Source organism: Vicugna pacos, chromosome 22 (assembly GCF_048564905.1).
Source record: "Vicugna pacos chromosome 22, VicPac4, whole genome shotgun sequence".
NCBI lineage: Eukaryota > Metazoa > Chordata > Mammalia > Artiodactyla > Camelidae > Vicugna > Vicugna pacos.
In genome coordinates this window covers 13,101,648-13,127,869 of record NC_133008.1, presented here as the reverse complement: position 1 = coordinate 13,127,869, position 26,222 = coordinate 13,101,648, and the positions used below count along the sequence as shown (strand labels likewise).

At 50.3% G+C, this 26,222-nt stretch overlaps 1 protein-coding gene across 1 annotated transcript in view; it reads right to left on the bottom strand.

The window, feature by feature from the left end:
- The window catches only part of LCP2 (lymphocyte cytosolic protein 2), a 45,006-nt gene extending 21,038 nt beyond the window's left edge, over positions 1-23,968 (bottom strand). The window contains exons 1-7 of the mRNA XM_006198994.3: positions 23,719-23,968; positions 20,686-20,748; positions 15,756-15,802; positions 5,717-5,782; positions 5,267-5,298; positions 4,660-4,697; positions 1,700-1,898 (exon numbers count right to left, since the gene is read on the bottom strand). Of these exons, the coding sequence (XP_006199056.1) occupies positions 1,700-1,898; positions 4,660-4,697; positions 5,267-5,298; positions 5,717-5,782; positions 15,756-15,802; positions 20,686-20,748; positions 23,719-23,796 (523 nt within the window). The 5' untranslated portion in view covers positions 23,797-23,968. The remainder of the gene's footprint in view (positions 1-1,699; positions 1,899-4,659; positions 4,698-5,266; positions 5,299-5,716; positions 5,783-15,755; positions 15,803-20,685; positions 20,749-23,718) is intronic.
- Between the last annotated feature and the right edge of the window lie 2,254 nt (positions 23,969-26,222).

The following is a 26,222-nucleotide window of genomic DNA, read 5'->3' as shown; positions in this document are numbered from 1 at the left end:
TGCACACGCACGTGCAGACACACACACACACACACACACACACACACAAGCACACCCGGCTGCCTGGGCAAGGTAACGTCCACTGTCGTGGCTCAGGAGGGTCCTGCTCCAGGTCCCCTACCTTCCCCTCATAAATGCTCTGGGCTGTCCTCCCCCTCCCCCTCCCTCCTCCCTTAAAGGGAGGAGCTGGTCACCAAAGCACAGACTTCACCGAAACTCACATTACTCTGAGCATCACAGAAGTATCCCCAGGCCAGGCTGACAGGCCGGCAGTGTCCCGCCCCTCTGACAGGGAAAGGCCAGCCTGGGCCTGTGAGCGGGGCCTCCTTGCCCTTTTGTGCCCTGGGGGCCTGTTTTGCCCCCGCCTAGTCCCAACCCTGGGGAGGCCGCCCTCTTTCACAGAAAGTCGGGTTCAGAACCCCACAAGCCTGGTCTCATCTCATACCCCTGCACCCACACTGGCCATCTCTCAGCTCCTCTGACCTGTCATGCTCCTTCGAGCCCCAGGGCCTTTGCATGGCCATTTCTACTGGTTAGAATGCTCTTCCCTTCCCACAGCTGCCCTCACTTAGCCAACTCCTACGCATCTTTTAAGTTTCAGCTTACTGTCATGTCCTCAGCGATGCAGACTAGGCACACACCCCAGCCTCATTTCCTGCACTTGTCTTCCTGAATACCTACCACGGTTTAACTAAATCATTTGGTGACTCATTTGTCACCCACTGGACTATGAATTCTTTAGGGTGAGGGCTGTCTCCTGGCCTGTTCATTCTGTATACTCATAACTGGCATATACCAGGCACTCAGCAGCTTGGTTATCTATTTCTTCTCTGGGCCTCAGTTTCCCTGTATATGAAACAAACTTGATCATTGTTGCTCGTTTCACACAAGTTGCTTCAAAACACAGAATGCAGTGTTGATTGTGTTTATGAAACGGCTTTAAAATTGCCAAGTGTTACACAGCCTGAAGGACAAGCGGCACTAATGTCTGTGGCACTGCTCATCAGTGTGGTGGCTTGCTCCTTGATGCTCTGTTAGGCAGGGCTGTGTGTGCCTGTTTTCTGTCACCAGCGCCACTAGAGTGTAAGTCCCGTGAGGCAAGGGCTGTGTCTGCTTTCTGGATGATTTCACATTTCACCATTTAGAATGATGCCTGGCTCATAGTAGGAGATCAGTAATTTTTGCTAATTGAATGAGTAGGTGAATGAATGAGGCAGACAGATATGGGCTGATAGGAACAGATAGATCATGAAAATCTTAAATACTGTTTAAAATGTTTAAAGTTATGGTCAAGTCACATCCAGCATCATTATATTTATTCTGACAGTCTGTAGGTAGCAGTGCCACATAACCGTGAATTGGGCAAAGATTGGGAGGAACAGGAAAGGACTCCTGAGCATCAGAGTGACACACAGAATGAGTTACTGCCAGTACCCTTAAGTGGCAGTTCAGGGCTGATGTCAGCCACCACCGACAGTGATTTATCTGCAGTAGTAATAATCCTCACAGCAAACCCGTGGTCGGTATTATTATTATCCTATTTCACAGATGAGGAAATTGAGGCCCAGAGAGGTGGAGTCACTTGCCCAAAGCCACACAGCTGTTCAGAAGCTGAGCTGGCATAGCACACAAAGCTTTCTGGTGCATGGGTGTTGGTCCCCCCATGCATCAGTAGGGGCTGGGCCGCCAGGGCCCTTACCTATGTACATGGAGTTGGAGTTGGAGAAAGGCTTGGCAGGCAGGATGGAGTTCTGCAGGGCTTCCTCGTCATTGGAGGGTGGCGGCTCATAATCGGCATCATCTTCCACCGGCGCCTCTTCTTCCTCATTGGGGGACTCATAGTCACCATCGTCCTCCCCATCCGGATCATCATTGGGACTTTCATAGTCATCTTCTTCCTGCCGACGCAGTGATGGGGACAGTGTGGTGTGTAGAGGCTCCCTGGCGCACCACGTACCTGCACCTGCTCTCCCTCTGCCGAGCCTCCCAGTGGTACTCACTTGGGGGTGGGCAGCACTAGGACGGTCCCTCCCATTTACACACGAGAACACTGAGGTCAGGGAGTACAAATCTCAGGGCCAGAGAGATGTAGACTTGGGACCCCCATCAAGGCCTTCAGACCACAAGGTAAGTGTATTTTTCTCTGCATTTTTTTTTTTTTTTGCACAACATAGAAAAGCAGAAGAAATGAGAACACTGGACTAGAGGGATGTGACAGCCCGCTGTTTCAAGTAAACACATTTTTACTCCAGGCGTCGCCAAGACGAAGACTAACCGCCTGGAGCGCCTGTGATGCACCTAGTTAATTGTCAGTTCTGTTCTCAGGGTGCCTACACTCAAAAATTTCTTCCCACTGTGACCCGGTGCAGCCTCTAAGACAGTGCTAATGGGGAAACCAGATAAGCAAAACCGGGTAATTAGAAGGCAGATTAAGTTGTGCCCGAGCGGGGATGGTCAGGGCTGGGCTAGTCTTTCTGCTGAGAGCTGAGCATATGGAAACAACAGCTTATTGTCCATGGCATCCGACAGCTGGAAGAGACACTTTCTAAATTTTAAATTTTTAATTGTATTTTACTTGTGCTTCTTTGTGGGTCTCAGGGAAAGTAACCTGAGGGGCTGGGTGATTGCCTGGGAAGCAGCCCGTGGAAGTGGACAGTTACAGAAATGATTTCCCAAGCAGGGGCAGCAGCAGCAGCTGCCGAGCGATGACTGGCTTGTCAGTCAGTCTCAGGCCAAGGCCAGGTGGGTACTGAATGCGCCCAGGGCATCCCTCTGGAGTCACGAGCAGTGTGGAAAGAGGTAATGGGAGGCTGAGGAAAGGAACGGACTGACAGCCTAGAAATCCTGACAGCTTTGCTCAGCGGCTTAGGGAAGACTGTCTAAGGTCCTCAACTGAGAGGTGCCTGTGTTCATTTTTGAATTGAGGAATATATATATGTATTTGAACATCAGAAGGCAGGGTGAGGTTGAGTATCTTCCTGAACTCTGAAAAAGACTTCGTCCTGCCATCAGTGTTCTGTACCTTGAGAGCAGGGGACGGAACCCCAGGTGAACGGGACTTCAGAGCCGCGGCCTCAGGGCCTCTCCAGCCCTTGCTGACTGCCTCCCGGACCAGCAGGGGGTCCTACCGCCTCTCGGCCCGCACACCCCAGCCCCATGGCTCCTGATTTTCCACCAAGCCTTACCCCATAAGCCCTTCTCAACAATAGCCCTTTCCTCTCTGCTTCTATGACAGTTACTTTCTCCCAGGGACTTGGCTCCTATATTTGTATGCGTGTTTTTGTCCCTAATCATCTTCTGCCCTGTGTATGTGTTATCCAAGCTATAGAATGGTCATAGCATTGGGTTCTTTCTCTCCTCCCCATCCCTCTAGTGCCCTGTGTTGTGCGGGCACATGATAGGAACCCCAGGTGTGGTCGCCAGCAGCGACTGGAGGCTCCTGGTTTACAGAGCAGACTGGGGAGGCCGGCCTCAGGCTGAGCTCCCGCACAGGAGGGACTGCCCGGCAAGCAACAGCAAAGAGGCAGTGAATGTAAACATCTGGGGGCAAGTCCTGTCTCTTTTCCTTTTATAACAGAATACATCTGTCATATTCCTTTGCTTTTGTGTAGAAAGCACAGACTTAGTTAGCTTTTCCTTTTTTCAAATTCAATGCTTCCTTTTACCAGAATCCCAACAGAACAGGGGATGTTTAGCGCCTGCTTCCTAACGGCGCTAGAGGCAGCCGCTTACCAGAAAGCCTACTGGACTGAGGGTGGGCGACCGGGAGCCTGGGCCTGCCTCTAGCTAGCTGTGTGGCTCCACAAAGTCACGGTCCCCACTGGGGTCAGCTGCTTCATCTGTAAAGTGAGCAGACAGGGCTACGAGCCGTAATGGAGTCAGCCTGAGCCTGGCTTCAGGTGCAGTGACTACCTGTACAGTTTTCTGGGGAGAAGGTGTGCAGAATTCGTCAGACTCTCAGTGGGGTCACCATGGCCCCTCAAATATAAAAACCAATTGGATCAGTGGGGAGGGTATAGCTCAAGTTTTGAGTGCATGCATAGCATGCGTGAGGTCCTGGGTTCAATCCCCAGTACCTCCTTCAAGAATAAATAAATAAACCTAATTACTTCCCCCTACCAAACAAACAAACAAACAAACAAAAAACCAAACACACACACACACACACACACACACACAAAACCCCAATTAGATCAGACCTTCCTTGAGGTCTTTCAAAGCTAATAAGTTAATTCTGAACTCTTTCTCCCTCTGTGTGGGGACTAAAGTCTATAAGAAAAGCTACTTTAGTGTAGACCATGTGGAGGAGGGGTTTGGGGAAGGCCCTGCTGTGGGGGTGGTAGCGGTGTGGTCAGCACCCCAAGCCCACGGCCAAGTCCAGCCCTCCGTCTGTGTTTGTCAGCACACAGCCAAGCCCGTTCATCCCAGTGTCATCTATGGCTGCTCCCGTGCTGCGAGGGGAGAAGGGAGGGTGTATGAGACCTTGTGGATCAAAAGGCCCAAAAGCTGACTATCTGCCTTCACAGAGCACGTCGTCTGAGCCCTGGGTGGCTCTAGGGGGGCCTTGGGCAGCTTTAGGCATTTATGCTTGTTCTTATTTATTACAAAAGCGCTTCGGAAACTGCCGTAAGGTGGATGAACGGCCCACCCCATACTCACAAAGGATGACCAGCCCCCGTTGTCTTCTTCATGGCTTTCTGTGGAAGAGGATAACGCCATCATCAGTACGGAGGAAGCCCCGGGAGGGGTGGTCAGAGCAGCCCCCCACTGCTAGGATGCCCCCCTCCCCCGCTGCCTCCTCCCACCCCGGCCTTCACCCTCCCTCCCAGGGCGTTAACCATTTAGTACTGGCCCTAGGAGTTTTACCTGAAGGCTCCTTCTACCAGACAGACAGGGGTTCTCAGCCTTTCCCGTGCATAAAGGTCACCTGCTGCTTTAAAATATGCAGGTACCCAGGTCCTGTCCCTAGAGCTTCTGATTCAGCCTTTTAACAGGATGTGCAGTTTAACAGTTGAATAACTGCTTTAAAGACTCAGAAGCAGTGGGATTAGCTCTGCTCAGGTGCTCATTCAAAGCCCCGGTTCTTCCATGCACCCCGGGTCTTCCATGCACCCCCTCACTGTGTCTCTGCAGAGGATCCCCTCTGAGCAGGGACCAGAGCCAGGTGCTGGCACAGTGACATGCCTCCTCCCCTCAATCTGGACCAGCAGACAGCATTGAAGTGCCTGTCACCTCCCAAAGCAGTCGCTCTCTCCCCGAGACTCACCTGTCTCCTCGGGAAACCGCTGGACTTGGGGTCTGCAAGGCAAATAGCATTGCATTAATGGCCCTACAGACATAGGGCGACCTCCCTCTTTCCTCAGCCCCGCCCTAAAAAAGGAGCCCCTGGGGAGGGTATGTGGGTATGTCTCACCACCCAGGACTCTCTTCTTGTTGCTCCACAACCCAGCCCAGGCTGCCCGAAAATTCTGGAAACTACCAAAGCCATGTTGGTGCCAAGGCTGGGAGCTCGTGACTGCCTGACTTTCTAGGAGAAGCTCCCCGGCTGCCCCAGACTCGGGGCAGGATGCAGGGCAGAGAGAGGGAGCCCCTGGAACTGAAGGATCGCTGCAGATCAAAAATGGGGACAAACCAGTCCCGTGCCTCCCATGAGAGATTAGACTTGGGTTTGCAAATTCCTTGCGTTTCACTCCGGTCCCTCACCAGTCCCACTCACTTGCGTGTGAAAATGCTCCTTCTCTCTTCATTCTTGTTGATTTCTTGACTTAACTTACTGAGAATCCTATAAGACAAAGGGACTGCTGAGGTAACACAGCCATTATCTCTCCCACACCCCAGCCTTCCTCGCACTGAGCCCTGAAGTTCCCTGATCCATGTGACCTCAGGCACCTGGGCCAAGCTCGACCTGCCTCCTCCTCCAGCCTCCAGCCAGTCCCTACACAATGCGGCCTCTGCTCCTCCCTTGCTCCCAGAACGTGTCACCTCCATCTCCCTGCCAGTCCCTGCCTCTGCCCAGGAACCTCTCTGCGTCTGGCTCAGCCTCCTGGGTCTAGCTCAGAGCCCCTCCGGGAAGACCGCCAGCTCGCACCTGGCTCCTTCTTGGAAACCCTGCAGCCTTATGCTCTGGAGATGACTGCCGTGCACTTTGTTGTGTTAGTACTCCTGGGGCTGAGGTGCCCTGACTCTCGGTTTGGCATCCCTGTGGTGATGTCTGGCTTCTAGAAATCTTCAAACCGTCTCAGAGCCTCGGAGGAACCAGCTGCTCATTGCATAACTCTTTACGAGAGCTAAGGTGGGCTTCTTTGGCCTGAAACCTCCTTCCATTCTCTACTCCCTGACTCCTCCTTGGTGACATGGATTCTTATACACACTTGGTGAGGTGTTCCTGATCGAGGGACAGCCTGCAGAGTGGGAGACTCCGTGAATCACCCATGGCCGGAGGTTATCCTTGCCAGGGACCGCCTATTCCTTGGGTGCTGTGAACTAGCAAGTCTCCAAACCTCCACGCGCAGCACGGCACACCCTGGCAGTAAGCGTCCACTCCGTGGGCTCTCTGGAACCTCCAGAATGACAAGAGGCTCCAGCCTCCCTTAGCACCATTGCTGAGACCAAGGGAGCCCTCAACAGTAGACGGACTCACGTTCCCTAGAGATTTAGGGTAGCTGGTGGAGCCCCAGAGGTGAGCTAGTCCAGCGTCCTTATACAGATGGGGCCACAGGCCCGGACAAAGGAAGGCACCGGCCTGCAGTCGCAGGTTCGTGATGAAGGCCACCCTCTCCGCACAACACAGACCAGCCCCCGAAGCCAGGCTCCCTAATCTCCGGAGCAGCACGCTTTCAGCACATGGCATCCCGTGTTACTGCCCTGTGTGCCCTGAGGGTGAAAGCCATTGAGTCGGCAGCCCATCTGGGAATGACCCCGAGTCTACACGCCTGTTTAAGTGACCACCTCAAGGTAACAAGTTTGGCCTAAAAATTGCTGAGTTAGCAAAAGCAGTCTCGGCACCCACCATTTCTTGCTGTCCTCCTCATCCCCCAGCCCCCGTTCTTCCCTGCTTCTCCCTGGGAACTGCTGCTCAACTCATTAGAATGACAGGGTAAACGAATTTCAGTCAACACGCTGGGGGCTCAGGAGGACCGAGAAGGAAGGAGGGCAGCTTCAATCCTCGTCACAATGTCATTGATGGAATTTCACACGTCACTAGGGAGACGCTTTAAAGCAGGGGTGGGGCTTCCTAGAGGCCTCCTCATCACACCACCAGAATGTGGTTCTGTTTCCTTTAAGCTATTGTTTTGAGAAGCCGGTGGGAGGCCCTCTCCTTCCCTCCCTGACATGCGATGGAGGGGCGCCTGCAGAACTCAGGGGATCCTGCGCCCTGGCTAGGTGAGGCACTGGTGGCTGCAGCCACCACGACCCCAACTCAGTCACCCCTTCATTCAACAACGTGCGCTAAAGGGCCTTCTAAGTGCCGGGAGCTCTGCTGGGAGCTCGGCGAGCAAAGCAGACAGGGATGCCAGCACTCAGGAGCGCACCTGCCAGCGGAGAGGGACGGGCAGTAAACAGTGAACATTTAAGGAAGTGAAATTTGAGGTGAGAGCCGTGCGTGCACACGCAGCGGCGGTGCGGGCTGGGTGAGGCGGCCGGGGCGCGTGGGTGCCGTGCGGTTGCAATCGAAAATGAGCGGGCCTCGGCGAGGAGGCGAGGTCTCGGGAACGACCTGACGAAGCGGGTGCTGGGCAGCATCTCGACGTCCCCAGTCCCCCAGAGCGTTTGGGCCCCCCCCCCCCCACTGGCTTGGCAGCCGCTTTGATCCTGAAAAGACCTCGCGCTCTCTGCGGTACCTCTTTTTTACCAGTATCTTTAGCAGCCAGGCTGGAGGCTGCTGGGGCTCTAAGTGGTGAAGGAAGGAAATGTCAAACCACAGGCCCCCACAGAGGAGCAGTAGGTTGCTGAGAGAGAACAGAGCGGGCCCGGCAGTCCAGCCTGCAGCAGATGCAGGCTCCCAGGGCCTCCTGCTTTGGGGGCCCTCAAAGCACACCTTCCCAGCCAGCTGGGACCACTGCTGGGGGGGGGGGGCGCGTGCACAGGACGGCGGTGCTGATGGATAAAGCAGGAAGTCATTGCTACATCTGTGTGCAAACCTCTGAAGTTGTCCCCCACTCCCACACCCCCAGAGGACCAAGTGACAGTGAGTGGCCGGAGGTGACTCATTCCGCCTCCTCCCCACAAACCCCAGGCAGCACTCAGCACCAGGGAGAGAGGCCGAGGGGGCTGGGCAGCCGGTAAACATAGTTCTCACTGCCTCGCCTTAGCCCTAGAAGTGGGGCGAACCCCGCTACAGGAAGTCAGGCCAAGACAGCACACAGAGCCCTGCCACGACCTGGGCTCCAGTCCCGGCTGCAGCCCTGGCTTGCTGTGTGCGGGGACTAGTCTTTGACCTTCATTGAAGGCCTCTCATGGTGATGTTAGAAGGCACAGCGGGTGGGATGGGGGCCTTGTTGAGTCTGACTGTAGCATCCTGCCCAAGGGCAGTGCCCACCGTGTGACCTCAGGCAAGGGGTCCCTAGACCCCGATTGTGCATCAGCAGAATGAGGGGCTTGGTCCTGATGAGGGAATCCCTGACTAGCCCGACCACAGGGATCACACGGGGGCACCTGCTATGAACACTCATTACCAGGGCTGCTGGAGGCTTAACCCACCAGAACCTCCAGGGAAGAGGCCTGGGGCGCAGTAACATTGAGCACCCCATGACACAGGTGGTCCCTATGGTCTGAAAAGGTTGTGAAATCACTCCTGGTATTCTTGGAGTTGTTTTTAAAAAGTTAAAAAGGAGGAGGAGATGGAGGAAGAGAAGGAGATGGGGGAGGAGAGGAGGAAGGAGATGGAGGAGGAGGAGGAGATGGAGGAGGAGGAGGAGATGGAGGAGGAGGAGGAGATGGAGCCAAGCCTTCCAGAATTCTGTCCTGTCACATGAAGAGCCAGGGAGAAGCCAGGACATCAGTCTCAGGGCTTGGACCTCGGTGGGGAACCATACGTGGGAAGGGGAACCGAGAATCAGAGGGCACAGCACGGCGTCCCCGCCTCTCAGCCATGACCTCCACCCCAGCAGTTTGACAAGTTCCCTTTTACTTGTGCTTCACGGTCATGTTGTGCAGTAGACAGGAAGAGTTATTCCCATGTTTACCAACAGGGAAAGCAAGGTGCTGGGAGAGGTGTTTGTCAAAGGCCCCATGGCCAGTGTTTTGCGTGGAGCTGAGTGGAAGTCAGGTGTTCTGGGCCCCACTGGGGAGAAGGAGTGTCGGCCGGTTGAAGGGAGGCTCTTTTCATGTGGGGAGGACAGGGAACCTGGACAGGGATGAGCCAATGAATGAGGGAGGGAAGGAGCAAGTGGGAGAGGGACCGACCCGGCCGCTTCCTCGGTTCTGCTGCAGGCTGGGCACGTCTCTCATGACGGCTGTGTTCACCCTGGGGCCCTCCCTCCATTCTTCCTCCCTTCTTCTTCCGCTGTCTCTTCTACCTCAGGCAGGCACTGAGCAGATGAGACAGGAGGCTGTCTCTGCTGTTAGGAGAGCTGCAGCCTTATCAGGAAGGCAGACAAGTCAACAGGCATGACCACACTACCTCTCCGATTGGACGTCAGCCTTTCCCAGTCTAACTGCACTGTGGTAATGGGCGCGGTGAGCATTCATACCATATAGGCAATCACCCAGCACCTATGGTTGCTGACATCACCAACCCTTCGCTGCCCTCTCCTTAATTTTTTTAAAGTTACACTGTGGATTTAAATTACAAAACTTACAGCATTAAAAAATTAATAAACTCCAAATGGGTATCAGCAGATTTCAACCTGTATTCTGATTTAACCAGATCGTGAGCAGCTATACAATGGGTGTTAGACCAGACCCTCTAAAAAGAGGTGTTACAGTTTTATTTAAAAACCCTCCTCCGTTAGAGTATTCATGTTGTCTCTGGGAAAAACCGTGTCCTGAGACGGTGACTATATATCCGCAGACAGAGAAATCTTCCTTGCCAGAACCTACCTTCTTACAAAATCTGTCTAATGCTGTTTTGTTTTGTTTTGGTTTGGTTTGGTTTTTTTACGCACCAGGGAAGAAAACTGAGCTATTCAGAGCAGTGTGATCTTATTTCGGTCTGCTGTGCATAAACATAGTGTCTTTTCCATAACCCTTAAGGGTGATGATCACAACAAATGAACCTGTGTACAAGGGAAGGGAATAAGCACCGAACGTCTACACGCATCGAGGACGGCACCAGGGCTGCCCCCTTCGTGTCTACACGCAGGGGAGCTCCTTCTTTTTTCTTCCAAAGATGAGGAAACTGAGGCTCAGCGGGTCGAAGTGACTTTCCCGAGTCCCACAGCTGGTAGGAGGCAGAGCCCTCTTCAGAAGAGCCTGGATCTCCTTCGCTCCAAAGCCCATGCCTTTCTGATTTTTAATCCTCCCCCTTCAGCAAGATAAAATAATCAGTGAGAGTCTGACACGGTGCTCATTGTGATTTTGCCTACGATAGTCAGAATAGCCAAAGCATCTTCAGTATGTTTTATTATTTCCCCATTATTTCCTCTAACTCTGCCACTGATCCTTTGAGGTAGGCTCTGTTTTTCTTTTAATTGAAGTAGAGTTGATTTACAATCGTGTGTTAGTTTCTGGTGTACAGCACAGTGATTCGGTTATATAAATATTCTTTCTCATTAAAGTTTATTGCAAGCTATTAAGTATAGTTCCCTGTGCTATACAGTAGGACCTTGTTGTTTATCTGTTCTGCTGTTCTGTATATAGTAGTTTGTATCTGCTAATCCCAAACTCCCAGTTTATCCACACACACCCCCTCCCCACCTTTCCCCTTTGGTTGGTCCTGTTATTGTGTCCATTTTACAGATGAGGAAGCTGAGGCTCAGGGAACCCAGTTAACTTGTCCACAGACTCGCAGCTAGGGAATGGAAGAGTTGAGTCTCGTGTCGTCTGACCTCGGAGCCTGCCCTTTTACTCAGAAAGCCCTCCTATCTGCCTGTTCAGATCTAAAATAATATCCTTTAAAAGGAAAAGCCCATGCAGTTCATGTAACCCATTCCTTCATTTTATAGTCTGGGACACTGAGGGTGGTCAAGGACTCATTCCAGGCTCAGAGCTCACAGCAGTAGAGCTGGAATTGGTGCTTATTACACCTTTCTGCCAAAAGGGATGGTGACTCTGAGAGTCACCGATCGGGGCAGCCCAGCCCCTCCCTGGACACCTTCCCCATCACTCCCCACGCTCCCCCTTCACGTTCCCTGGGCACACCTCACAGCTTGTCTGGGGCACATATTCAAAATCAGAGGGGGATTTTACTGCAGCCCAAGTTGTTGTTTTAGATTTCAAATAATTAAAGGAATAGTCTACCCCAACCTCACCCGCAGCGAGAGTGTTTATTTATAGCCATCCTTCTGCGCTAACTGGCAGCCGCTTCAGACAGACATCAGCTGAGCTCAGTCTTAAGATAAAAAGGATCTTCCCAGCAGGCAGAGCCTTCATCTTCACAGCCACAGCCTCAGAGAAGCTCCCACCTCATGGGGGAATCACAGCCATCATCCTCTAACTGGGTTCCATGCCTCCAGCTGAGCCCTCCTCTAAATCGTCTTTTACAGTCCCCCGCAGCCAAGATGCAGGTTGTCCCTCAGTGTTCTCCCTGGCGCACTCACTTCACCACCCTTCTCAGCCTCCTTAGAACGGCTCACACTTCCTTCGTAATTGTGACCAGCCACTGTGGCCTTTTTGCTTTCCACTCCCCACCCGTACAGCCCAGCTGCTCTGACACACTCGCAGTTCCAGCAAACACACTGGTGCCACGCCTTTGCAACATATCTCCCCTTCCTAGAACGTCCATCCACTGTTCTTCATCTGATCACTCTTAATATATCCCCAAATCCAGCTTAGGTTCCTTTCCTCCCAAAAGTCTGTCCTGAATGCCAGCGGGAAATGACTGCTGCCTTCCTGCTCCCACTGGACTTGTACACGCAGATGCCTCAGCCCTGCTGTCACTGCAGTGCAATTGATTTGTGTATCTGACCCTCCCTTCAGAATGTCAGTGTCCTGGGGTGGGGATTCTGTCCCTTATCTCTGTAGCCTGAGTAACTAACAAAGGCCTGACCCATTGTAGGTATTCAGTAGCAGTTCATTAAATGAATGAAATATGAATGAAGTGATAATATTGTATGAGGTCCAGGAGATGCAAACTCAAATGCCCTCAAGGGTCAAGTATATACACATATATGTCCTGATATGCTTCATTTCCTGGTGCAGAACCAGGTTTATACCTGGAACCCTCTCCCTTCTGCCTGAAGGACTTTCTTTAACCTTTGCGGTAGTGCAAGGCAGCTGGTGATGAATTTTTTCAGATTGTCAATGTCTGAAAAGACTTTGTTTTTAAAGATCCTTTTGCTGGATATTAAACTCTAGGTTGATAGTAATTTTCTTTCAGTCCTTTGAAACCTTGCTCCACTATCTTCCCATTTGAATTGTTCCTGATGAGAAGTAGCTGTCTCCCTTATGTTTGTGCCTCTGGATGTGATGTCTTTTTTCTCCGACTGCTTTTAAGATCTTCCCTTTATCACTGGTTTTGAGCAATTTGATTCTGATATACCTTGGGGGTAGTTTTCTACCTGTTTCTTGGGCTTGGAGTTTGTTCAGCTTCTTGGATCTATGGGTTTATCATTTTCATCCAATTTGAACAATTTTCAGCCGTTACTTCTTCAAATATTACCTTTCTGTCTTCTCCTGCCCCCCTGCACATGCACACTTCTTCCTCTCCTTTGGACTTTACTTACACATATAGTAGGCAACTTGAAGTTGTCCTAGAGTTCCCTAGTGCTCTTTTCATTGTCTCATTTCAATTCTGCTTTCTCTGTGTGTTTCATTTTGGGGTAGCTTCCATAGCTGTAGCTTCATGTTGACTAACATTTTCTTCTGCAGCGTTTAATCTGCTATCAATACCAAACAGTGTTGTTCTCATCTCACATACCATCGTTTCCATATCTAGAAGTTGCACTTGGGTCCTTTTGTATTTCTCATGCTTCCACTTAACTTTTTGAACACACGGAATCTAGTGATATTGTCCTTGTTCAGCAAGTAGCTTTGTCAGTTCAGTTTTGACGCGTTGTTTTTTTTCCTCCCAATTACAGATCACCTTTTCCCACTTGTCTATACGCCCATCCATCTTTGATTGGATGTTTGACATTGTGGATTTTACTCTCTGAGGGATGGATATTTTTGCATTCCTATAAATATTTTTGAGCTTTGCTTTGGGATACAGTTAAGTTGCCTGAGAATGGCTTAAATTTTTTTTTTCTTCACTCTTGCTCTTAAGGTTCACAAGGCAAGGCCAGAAGGGTTTTTAGGCTAGGGCTGATAATTCCCCACTGCAGAGGCAAGCTCCCTCTGTGTGCTCTACTCAGTGACTGTGAATCTGGAGCTTTTCCAATCTGGCATATAGAAACAGGCACCGTTTCCAGCCCTGTGACTGGCTGCTGTGACCTCTCACCCTTTGGGGTAGTTCTTTTGCCAGCTCCAGGCAGTTTCCTTACATGCATGCACTGACCACATTCTGCTGAAGCGCGACCCTCTGCTGTTCTCCAGAAAATGTTCTCTGTGCAGCTCTCTCCTCTCTGGTACCTATTCAGTGAACTCTAGGCTTCCTGACTCACAGCTCTGTCTCCTCAACTCAAGGCATTCACCAGCCTTGCACTTACGTTCCCCACTCCTTGCACCGTGGCCTGGAGGCTCTCTCAAAGCAGAAAGGGATCATCACATTTGTTTTCCGTGTCTCATCATCTGATGTCCAGTGTCTTAAAAAGTGCTGCTTCATGTATCTTATCTGGTTATTTGGTTATTTCAGTGGGATTCTATTACTTCTTGATGGTCAGAAAGCCAAAATCTGCATGCATATGATATAAATCATTGAAGCACCTTAGGATAATCCCTTAGAGAGCGGTGGGAGCCATGGTGAACTAGAGAGAACAGACCCCATCTGTGCTCAGATGCAGCTCACTCTTGCCGCAGTAAGCTATGAGGCCTGAGTTACCACATCTTCCATTTGTTTCTAGAGAAGCTGGGTTTTGTAGAACATTTCTCGATTTTAAAACACTGTGTGGACCAAACTTAACATGTCTGCAAACTGACTCTGGCCCACCAGCCACCAGTTCTGACTCTTATATGTTAAGGTCTCTCCTTTACACAGAACTGTGGTCTTTTTCTAGAGCATCACATTTCTGCAATTTCAGAAGTGTTCTATATCTGCACTCTCCACTACAAAAAGTAGTTACCACTTTATCTGGCTATTGAGCCCTTGAAATGTGGCTAGCGCCCCCGAGGAACTGAATTTTTAATTGAATTTAAATTTAAATAGCCATATGTGGCTAGAGAAAATCTTTAAGAAGAAAAAGCATCCTTTAACAATAGTTACCCCAGAGGTAGGCAGCACCAAAGGCCAATCCTTGCTCCATTTTTTTCCTTCACCCTTCCAGCTGAGGGAAACCTAAGAGTCACATTTTCCTTCGTTGAGCTACTCTGGAACTTCTACTTACTCATGAGACTTTTTAACCTTATACTTCATTGACCTACTTCCCTTTTACCGTTGTGAGCTCTGAGACTTAGAGCAAAAGAAAGGGCCTCAGAGGAAGGCCAGAGTAGAGATCTCAAACTGGTGCCCTCAAGACTAAATCTAGCCTATCGATAGGTTTTCTTTGGCATTCACAATATTTAAAAATATCTTGGAAGATTTAAAAATTGGGATACATTGCATAAAACTGATATTTCTAGCTACTTTTGATAAACTTGAAAAGTGGGCATCACTGGGTCCACACTGACTGGAGCTGAGTAAGCTGCTGCTCTCTTTGGATGGAGAATAAGATGCTGATTTACCACAGTCTCCACCACTCCCTATTGTTTCACCAACAAGGAGGCTTTGTGTTGATTACCTCTTTTATCATCGTAATTGTGCTATCATTTTTCTTATGGTGGAGAAATATTTCTCCATATCTATATTTTATTCACAGGTGGTAAAATGAAAGAGAAATCAACAGGACTTTGTATTTTTCAGCCTGGCCTGTTTTACACATTTATTATCACCTGCCTGGCTCCTATAAGCATCTGAGTATGTGAGGCTTCTACTAGAGGGACAGAAGACACAATATAGCACAATATGCACGCTAAAGCGTCCCATTTTAGCACCCATGTCAGACATCAGAAATGGCCCCGCTTTCCTCAGAATCCTTCTCAACACGATGGTCCTGACAGCCATTGCAGGCAGTCAGTATTGACAGACAAAATGACGTCCATTGTCATTCTTCATCGGGCCCAACTCTCTCATTTTATGGAGCTGGAAACTGAGGTCCAGAAAACTTAAGAAATTACTGAGTTGGTGAGGACACCATGATGAAATCTCAGATCACTTGATTCTGGTGCTGTTTCAAAGGCCAACCCACCCCACTGGGGAGAGAGGAAATGAAAACGAGGTCCGGAGTCAGGCTTATCTTTGGCAAGAGCAGCCAACACACCAGCTGGGCTGGATCTGTTACTTTTTCTTAATTCATTGTGTAACTTCTCTTCCTCATACCCCGCCCTTGCCTTCACCCTTCCTGCTCACTTTCCTATTTCAAACCAATAAATAGTGATGGATAACTGACTCAGATCCCCCTGGACGACTCCCCATTCCAACCTCTGTTCTCCAAACCACCCAAGGAATCAGGCTGTGTACTTACGGCACCCGGAGCTTAGGGAACTTCTGGATGTCATTCTCTGCCAGGTTCTGAAATGAAGACAATGGTAGGTTACAACCCACAGGAAGGACTCTGGGCCAGGTCAGTAAAGTTAGGTATGAAACAATAGGGAGCAGTGGGGACTGTGGCAAACTGAAGAGTACTACCCACTCATCCATCCAAAGTGGGCAGCTTCCAGATGGTGCAAAAAACCCGTAGGCCTGGTGTTGCCAGATCTTTTTCAAAGGGAATCCTGAAACCTGGATTTTATATGAAATTTCTTCTGTTCTAAATACTGACAAATAATTTTGACTAAAGCAAATGAGCAAACACTGTGAGAGCTAAATCCATGGGACCACACAGAACTTGTTTTGTAGGTGGAACTTGGCTGTGTTGTGATGTCTCCCCTAGACTCTTACCCCAAACCTCAGGGCCCCTCTCAGTATCCACATGGAGCAGCTGAGAAGAGCCAGCCTGGAGAAGGAATCTATGCCCTTAGCCCATCATCCCACCCCAATGCCTCTTTCACCAGGGTTATTTGTAGAATTCTCCAGATGGGGGATGCGATAAAGAGGACTTCCTGAGGGAATCAAGAGGGGAAAGGAAAAAGAGACTCGTATTTGTGAAGAGCTGACTGGGCTTCTCCTTACGGCACCGCGATTCATCCTCCCATCAACCCTGTGATGTGGGAACTATCAGCGTTGCTCCTATTGTAGCGAGAAAGCCGGGGCCCGGGGATCTTAAGGGAATTTCAGCTTGTAGGTGATGAAGTTGGGGCTGGAGCCCTGCTCTATGGCATCCAAGGTCTGTTTTCTTCCTGCAGGCTTCCCTCCTATCACGTCTGAGCCCTGTATGGTCCTGGTGGCTTGTGTTGGACGGAAGGGGTAAGGGAGGGAGAGAGAAGAAGGCCCCTTGAAGGGAGGAGAGGCGGGAGTGCCAGAAAAGAGAGTGGGCTCACTTTCCTTAAAATCAAGACTCAGCCGAAGAAGGGGCCCCAGTGATATTCTGAGGCCAGAAGCCCATGGTTAGGGTGGGAGCTCTGGAGTCAGACAGGTTGTATTTAAATCTTGGTTCCTTCACTTAGCAGCTTTTTGATTTGGGGCAGACACTTAGTCTCTCAGTTTCCTTATCTGTAAAATGGGAACCATAATAGCAATAGCCCCATTTCAGGGCTTGTGAGGTTTGAATGAGATGATGTGAGTCCACTGCATGATTCAGTGGCAAACAGGAATTCGGTGAATAATTTCTGCCCTGGGAGAGGGAGCAGCTGAGGTCTGGCTGGCTCTTGGAAGTGTCTTTGCTTCTTCTCCAGCTCTGGGCTGAGGGCTGCCTGGCAGATTGTTGGCTGCCTTTTGGGGTGAGCTGGGCACGCTTCACTTTGAGCCCAGCTGGCACAGGGACTGGGGCCTCTTAGCAATGTGCTGATGGCCTCATCCAGCTTTTAGGAGCAGTGTCTGACCCAGCCCCCATCTCAGACCCTGTGGCAGGGGTGGGGAGGGAGTTTGTCAAGAGTCCTGAGACAATCAGAGCTTTTGGTCAAACTTCTTAATGTCTTCTTTTTTTTCTTTCTGCAGCACTGAGCAATTGCATCTCCTCCCTCCAGAAACACCCCTTTCTCAGGGAAGGTACCAAGATTGAGGTTCAGACTGGGGCATGATGAATGCAGGGCTCCTTGGGAGTTGCCAGGGGAATGAATGCTGAGAACTGGGCGGCCGGCCACTGCCTTCTGTTTTGGTGAGCCAAGGACATCAGCTGAGGGAATTTCAGGAAGCGTGTGAAGGAGAAGGTGGATGTGGGCATGGCTGGAGACACAGAAACAGGATGTTAGGAAAGAGAAAGGCCTTTGGAACATGGATAGGAGCTGAGAGGAAAAATGGAAGACACTTAAATAGGGTTTTTGGAGAATTTTGCTATGTAATGTAACCCTCTGCTCCACCTCCTTTAAAAAACCCTCAGCAAACTCTGGATTACTTGTACCGTGACTTGGAGCTAGACTTGTGGCCTTGCAGGAGTATGTTTACACGCTGAGCGTGTCTTCAAGAGGAACGTGAGACAGAGAAGCTGCGAATTGGGACCCGCCTGGAGCGCGATGTGGCAGGTGCTGCTGCTTGCCTACCAATATCCACTCTCCTTCTCACTTACTGACAGGACCTGGGTTTCAGTCAGAGCAGTTAATGTGCCCAGTTCAAAATATTTAACATCCTGGACTCCCTTGCATGTGGCTGAGGTCATGGGACTCAGCTGTGACCGGTGAGCTATAACCTGGAGTCTACTGGATAGAGATTTTGGGAAAGTTTACCTAAAAATATGGGAGAATGCATTCCCCATGCACTTTTGCATTTTTCAGTCTTTGCCCTTCCCCCTTCCTCCTGCCTGGAATGCAGACGTGATGCCTGGACTATCACGAGTAGGAGTAGCCATTTTGTAACCATTTGGACAGAAGCCACAGACTTTTTCCATTGGCTGGGTAGGGCCTGAGTTCTTGATGACTTCTTTCAGCAGCTCACCAGCCCCAAGTGCCCACCTCTGGATTTTTTTTTTTCTATCACTTGAGAAAGATAAATCCCTACTTGGTTAAGTCCCTGTGGTTAGGTTTCTGTTACATGTAACTGCACACGTTTCTAACAGGCACAGCTTCCAAGCATATGTCCTCCTCGTCTTCAAGCTTCTGGAACCATAGCACCCCCGCCCCCCCGACCCACTTCTCAATGGAAAACAAGATGGCAGCAAAACAGATACAAGGGACCCGCCAGCTCTGTGCTGAAGAAGGAATGAGGGAAAAAAGGAAGGAAGGAAGGGAGGGAGGGAGGGGAAAAGACTAGGGCCTTCCACTTCTGCCTCTTCAATAACAGAATGGTCCTGGATATTATGAAGCTAGGAGTGACAGGTGAGAGATCAGCGCTCAGACCAGACCCCAAGTTGTATCCAGGGCACCTGGGATGGAGGGTGATTTCAACAGAAGCTGCCTTTAAACACCCCCGCTGTGGGGCAAGCCCTGGTTCTGTTCCCTGATCTCCTGGCTCCTCAGCCCCTCTTTCCACTTCCTCCTGTCCACACAGTGATGAGAATGTGCAGTGTTCTCCAAGGGCCTGGCAGGTGCCAGATATTGGGGCAGAGGAGGCAAAGCTCCTCAACCGAGGCAACAACTAAGTCCTAACAGGCATGCAGCTCACAAGGGGCCACCAGAGCTGGAAGGGACTGTCACCCACTATCGCCTGGTCCAACACACTCCATTAACAGAGGAGAGACCAAGGGGAGGCTCAGGGAGGGCAAGTGCTTGTTCAAGGTGACCCAGGGCATCAGGACCACACCCAGGACCATCCTCAAGAAAGATGTCTTACTCCTTTTCCACTCAGCCCTGAGGAGTCTCTGTTCTCAGTGCTCAAGGCAGCAGAAAGAAAGAGTCAGATTTAGCGGTAAGTTCCAAGAAGACCAATAAAACTCCCGTAATTCTATTGTCTCAAAGCTCAATATAAAGAAATAGCATTGTTAAAAACTCATACAGTGTTAGCTTAAATTAAATGTGTGCTTCAGTTCAATCCCTAGGTGTGTGTCACATCACACCTCTGTACATATTTCTTCAGTTGCAAAGGAGGTGGTTGGAGCCTTCCTGAAGACACCTTTCTGCTATACAACAAACTTCTGGAAGGCAGGAATCACATCTTAATGATCTCTCTGTCCCAGCACATGGCATGGTCTGGTATGCAAGAGGAGCTCAGGAAAATGCTTGTCAGATAGGTGAACGGCAGGGTGAATATATGAGTGATTTAGGTGGGACACTGAGTAGACACATCTCACATGGCACATGAAAGCAAAACTCAGACCAACAGGACACAGGTTTGGTCTCAGCATGAGACTTCGGAGCTGCCCAGGAAGGAACAGATGACTATAGGTGGCAGTCAGCTCACCATCACTAAAGGGATTCAAGAATCTCATGGTGGCAGAGAGGCAATATAGGAATGGATTGGTGTGCTGGGTGGAAAACTAGGGCGTATGACCTCTCTGGCCCCTTCCAACCCTGCAGTCTGATGGCCCAGTTCCCTCACTGTTGCTGACTAGGTCTTACAAGGAAACACAGCTTTGCTTGCCCATCCACTCCCACCTCCCAACTCCAGATCAACCCCATGAGACTGTTCCTACTTCTTTTTTAAACAATGAAGAATCATGACCAGAAGGGATGGATTGGTGCAGTCAGGGTCTCTTTTCCCCATCGGCAGAGGTGTCATTTCAGGGGAAGTGCTCAGAGCACCTCCCCAGCTGCTACCCAATGCCTCTAAATCCGCCAATTAGAGCTGCATCCCTCCTCATCTAATGGCTTACCCCTTAATATGCAGATGCATCTTAGTCTTATACTTGAAGATTTTTGCAGTGAAAACGGAGTGGAGAAAGCCAGGGCACATGTGTGTTTAATTGGCACAAAACCAACTATGTGAATTTAGCAGAGAGAAAGAGGGACATAATTGAAATAATGACGGTGATTCCACCCTTTATTCTAGTCAGTGACTACGCACCCCAGAGTGAGAGATGGGAGAAGAGAATCTTCTGTTGTCCCATACGGTCTTTTTTTCCCCTTGGCCTTCTCAAAGTATGGGTGGTATTTGAATAGATTTTCAAGGGGTGTGTGTGTGTGTGTGTGTGTGTGTGTGTGTGTGTGTGAACTATAATTGGATTCCTCCTTATACTTTGACTTTAGAATCTACGTTGGTAGCGGTGAAAGATCTGGGAGGTATCCTGAATAAGACGCTCCCTCCCGAGAGGTGATGAGACAGGTGTTCATACAAAACTGAAGAAGGCCACGGGCTGTGTGGGGGTCCTGCAGGCAGGCTTTGCCCCTGGGCAGCCCCGGGGACAGGGCAGATCAGGTGGCCCTGCGGCCATCAACTGAGGTGCAGAACAGCTTCGGTCTCCATGTGTCGGACTGGCCAGCACTTACCAAAAACCGCAGCCCATCAATGTGATACTTCCTCACGGCCTTTTCACAGTCCTTGTAGTTGAGCTGCAACGAGGAGGGGAGATGCTGTCAGTGTGGGCAGGCTCATGCCGTTGGTTCCCCTCCCTTGCCTGCCCCAGAAGCTTAGCAATTTGTGGTACTTGTGGCTAGCCAGCCTCCCCCATCCCTCCCCTGTCTGACAGAGGGGCCCAGTCCCTACCTCAGCCCTGCTTTCACTAACCCCTTGGGGCTCTCCGAAATGGAGAAATCGTCTCGGTCTAAGGCTTTGGGGCCAACCCCTACAGAAAGAGGGTGCCCTTAGGGCTACAAAGGGCTGGCCACATGCTCCTCTGGCAAGTAAAGAGGAGCCGAAAGGAGAAAATAAACAGCATTCACCGTCTCGCCACCCAAAGACAACCTCAGTGAACATGGCGCTGTGTCCCCTTCAGTGTTTTATCCTGGGCATCTTTCTAAACATAACTGAGGTTATCATTTATATTCAACCTTGTTAACCTGACCTTTTCTCTTGAAATTACCTAAAAATGATACTATAGGCACTGCTTCGTGTTATCGCAAACTGATTTTGAGCATTCTTTTAAATTAACGACTCACTACTGGTGAACCAAACTAGGTTGTTTACCGAACTGCTGCTCCAATAGTGATAATAGAAACTTCCAGTAATTTTTGAAAGCTTACTACATGGCCGAGCCCGAGCCTTCTCCACTGCCTGGCCCAGGGATGCCTTCCTGCCAAGCCATAAGGAGTTGGAGGAGTTAAAGAAATACAAAACATGGCCTCAGTCCTCAAGGGCTTACATTCCAGGCAGGATGAGTGGCGTGTATGTGAGACAGGAAGACACCGTCGCTCTGCATGGTGTCCCCAGCTCGGGTCCAGTGAACAGAGCAGGGACAAGGGAAGATGGAGCATGAACTGGCCCCCTCTCTCTGCTGAAGGCCTCACATATGTATTTCCTTTAACTCTCCCAACAATCCCATGAGGTTAGTTACTGTCAGCATTGCTGTTTTACTGACGAAGAAGCCGAGACCCAGAGAGGTGAAGTAACTAAGGGAGAGTCACAAAGCTAGCAGGTGGTAGAGGCAGGATTCAAACCAAGGTGTATGTCTGACTCCAGAGCTGGCTGGAGTCAGCCTCCAAGGGGGACCGGACCCCACTGCCTCATTAGAAATTGCAACTGCCAATAGGACTCTTGCTGGTTAAGATAGATCCCAACGTAACTCCATGGTCAGTTCCCTTGGCGTTTCCTCTCTGGGGGAATTGAGGTGCTGAAGATTTAAAGCGAGTTTATCTGGGTCTGAGGAGGGCTGGGACTTCCTGGGTCACAGGTGCCCCTCAGGCTCCTGGTTCATGTCTTCAGTCCTTTCTTGCTGGGAGGGGGAACCTATTGCAGTGCTGCAAACTCAACCTGGAGTCTGGGGTCCCCAAGAAAACTCTTCCCTCCCCCAGCTCAGGCAGAGAGCTGTCTCCCTGAATCATCCCGACCTGCAGTCCATCTCCCTGTGCTAAGGGGAGCTCTACCCATGGATTCTTCAGTTGCTCTGCTGGGTTATGTAATTCTCCCTCTCACATTGGAGATGGGGCCTGTCTGTGCCTCTCAGCCCGTCCCCAGCTATGTCTTGCTAATTCCTACCTCTTTTCTCTTTTCTTTATTGAGGTAATATGCTACTTCATAGCATCTTAGCAAATTTCACTTGTCGCTCTAGTGTATTTGCTCTACATTTTTAAAAAAGTATTTAGAAACATCCTTCAAGGCAGTTATCTCAATGATCTTTGCATCCACGGTGCTGAAACGTGTTTATTATGACCTTTTAATGGGAAAAATAATAGAAATGAGATGCACCAAAAGGAGCAAATAATAGGATCTGGGGGCTCCCTCAAGCCACACCGGCTTCAGCATTTTCACATTTTTCTTGGGGAAGAACAGCTGTGACTGGAAATACTTTGGTACCATTATAAACCCCATTAGCTCTGTGTTCCGGGGAGCCTGCGCCACCCGAAGAAAAATAGAAAGTCGACTGAGATAACCTCTGAGGTCTTGACTTAAAATCTCATCTTTGTGAAAATCTAGAGTATCAACTGAATTTGATGCCAGCTGCCAGAGATGGGAGTCTTAGAAGCTCAGGTGTCCCTCACGAGACATCATACCCCTTGGACAGGGATAGAGGGTCCCTAACTGAGTCATGTGACTCGGGATCTGCCCAGGCAGATGTGTGACCTGTGGTCCCACCAGCAGATGACCAAGAATGGGGATCCTTGAACATCTTCAAGGCTGGAAGGCAGGGACAGCAATACTCTGGTCTCAGCTCTGCTGCAGGCTTGGCCTCTGACCCTGCCTAGCAAAGCTTTTCCTCTTCAGGGGCCTCAGTTTCCCTAGCTGTGGCCTGGATCGCATGTCGGTTTCTCGGCCCTCAAAGCTCCAGTGAGATTCTGTCCGGGTAAGGGCTTGAAGAGCCCTCTTTCAAGATCATGAGCAATGACTTGCCCAGACGCCACCTCCGGCATCATTCATCAGAGGCTTGGACCCTGTCTTTCCTCTCTCCTACTTCCAGGACTCCATGCCTCCCTTTTCTAGAAAGTAGCCTTGATCTCACTAACAGTTACAGAAGTTCTGGGGCTCAGAGCTTGGACTCTGAAGCCAGGCAGGTGTGACTGGAATCCTGCCTCGGCCACATGCAGTCCCTGGGGCTTTGGGCCAGTTAAGCCTCCCTGAGCTTATTTTGCAGCTGAGCTACGGGGACAAAACTCCTGGCGAGAGTTAGAAGAACAGTGCCTGAAGAGCACAAACTGAAGCCCCAGCACGTAGAAGGTACATGTCCCTTTGAGGTCCTTCCTTCTCCCCAGAACTCACTGCCAGGAGCACACAGTGGTGAACATATATCTGTACATGGTGCTCACTCAACCGGTGAGGCTGCACGGGGTGGGATGGTCCACAGCGCTCCTCCGCGCCTCCCTGTTCTGCCCGGACTCCATCTTCAAGCGTCTGCCCAGCCCTACCACCCACCAAAGAGCGAGGCTCACCTTCCTGAAATAGTCTGCAAGGCTGTCGGAGTCCCAGGCCAGGACCTCGGAGCGAAAGGGCACGTTCCTGAATGCCATGGCTGCTCTTCGGGACGGAGCTCACAAGCTGAGCGTGGGGGCTGCGCCCATGGACGGAGAACCCCAAATCCAGAGTGTGGAGGCGTCCTTGGCTCTTCCAACTCCCAGGTACCCTCAGGAAAGGCCTCGTTGGAGTAGACGTCCTTTCTGCTGAGGCCTGATCCCAGAAAGCAACGGCTTCCTCTGTGAGCAAATATGGTCTCTTCTCAGAAAACGACTCAGCAAGTTTCCTTTACCACTTCCTCTGCTGGGCTCTAAGTAAGTAAACAAGGAAGCCGGGCTCCGAGGGCCCGAGAGGCAGAGAGAGCCACGGGGCTGGTAATTCCCCACGGCGCCGTCCACCCTGGCCCAGTGCAGGGGACAGGGAAGGGGACTTAGACACCAACGCGAGCCCAAGTGCACTTCCTTTAAAAATCCCTGGCACCCGTGTGTCTAAACCTCATTCCTGTTTGGCTGCAGTCTTTGCAGATGAAAATCTAATTTGACAGTTGACCTAAAATGTAGACAGTCTCCCACATCAGTGAGCTGCCAGGGGAAGGAGCGTGACCTTTTAATGTTTTCCAACCACCCCCTCAGTTTCTCTCAAAAGGATAACGTTGAGCCAACTTTAGGTGCCTCCTTACGGTTACTACGAGAGGAGTCTCTGTGAGGGAGTCGGGCACCAGGGCTGAGAAAGGGGCTCTACTGGGTAAACCCAGGCTTAACTTCTGATAACGACTGTTTCCGTGCTGTGCAACCTCAGGCACGGGCTTAAACTCTAGGAAGCTCCGTGTCCATATCTATGAACTAGGAACACAGAAGAATTGTTTCATATGCACATGAAACTTACATGCATTTAACTAGACAAACTTAAGGGGAAGAAGTTAAAGAAAAAAAAATAATGGTTGCTGTTGATGCTGCCATAAATTCTAGTCACTATTGTTTTCCCCATGTATTCTATTTACTATTGATTCCTCCCTAAATTCTGTCTAAAGAGAACATCCCCTGGAGACAGGAGATGGGAATTTTCTGTTTTCTTAGTCGGTCTCAGACCCCGCGGATTTCTCATATCTGAGCATCTCCTTGACAGAGGGCAAGCCCAGTGTCTAAAAAGCAAACATTGCATTTGTGCAACATCAGAACCTCCAAACACAAGTTCACCGCTCCATCTAGTGCTCCATGCACGTGCACACGCGGATGGCCATCTGTCCCGATGCTTGAGGGAAGAACCAAGCTCTGTCGCACCCACTGAGTGAAGTTAGATTGGCGCGTGAGGCAGTGCCTTCCTGAAGCTCTTTCAAGGATAACTCTGGCCACGCACAGTTTACATCTTAGGCACAATCTAAGGAACCCCCACCGTTACTGCAATGCACCAGCCTGCCTAGGTCATTGTGTAAATGAGAATTGTGCTTCATCCTGGGCTTAGCACCTCGAGCCTGAGCTGCTGTCATCCTCATCTCAGAGGGCGCCAGGGGTATCAGCGGAGGCAGCCCAGGCTGAGCGCTCCTCACAGGGCTGGTACCTAGGAGCTCGCAGTAACTGACCGTGCTCTGTAAAGCGTGGCCTGCTGTTCAAAAGCTCCGCCATTGGTGGGAGAGGTCACTTCAATTTTCAAATCCCCAGAAGGGCAGCAAATGATAAAACCCATTTGAAAAGAGAGGAAGAGAGAAATCACTTCCAAGTATGGCAGGCGAAGAAGATGTCATGGAATTTGTCGGAATTTAAACAGGGCCTTGGGAGACGGAGCCGAGGGAGGGCATTCTGAACCTGTGTGTGGTGTGTGTGGGGTGTGTGTGTGTGTGTGTGTTGGGTTGGGTTGTGCTTCATGAGCACCTAAAACACACCGTACCTGTGGAAAGGAACATTCAAGATTATCCTTAGAATGAGAAGCAATTTTTTTTAAATGATGTTCACCCACCCTCATGAGAATAAAAATCTACAGAAAAGCAGAAGTTGGAATTAAGTTATAGCTAAATGTTGGTCTCCTTTGGAAGAATTATTGAATAAATGTGGCCAAGATGGGCAATCCATGGAGCCCATTTAGGAGAGACACATAGCAGTTGAGAAACGTGGCTGACAGTGTGACGATGGTGAAGAATCATCACAGATACAACATGTGGCATCTTTCCTACGAGGCCTGCATTGGGACACCTAAGAGCTCTTCACCGGTTGTCTTAATTTAACTGTTGGCGCTATGACCACTCCCACTTCACAGAAGAGAAAACTGAGGCTCAGAGAGGTGACACTCCTTGTCCCCTGCCCCCAGCAAGTAGGCTGTGCAGCCGGGTCTTGTCTGGAACTCTCTCTGAGTCCAGAGCCCCAGTCCTTTTCCTCTCTGCCTCCTCCGGTGCTCTGAGACATTACCTAAATTGCACAAGGTGGAGTAGGGATTCCAACCCAACTCTGGCTCCAGACCCAGCACAGTTTCCATGCTATCAGCCTGCCTT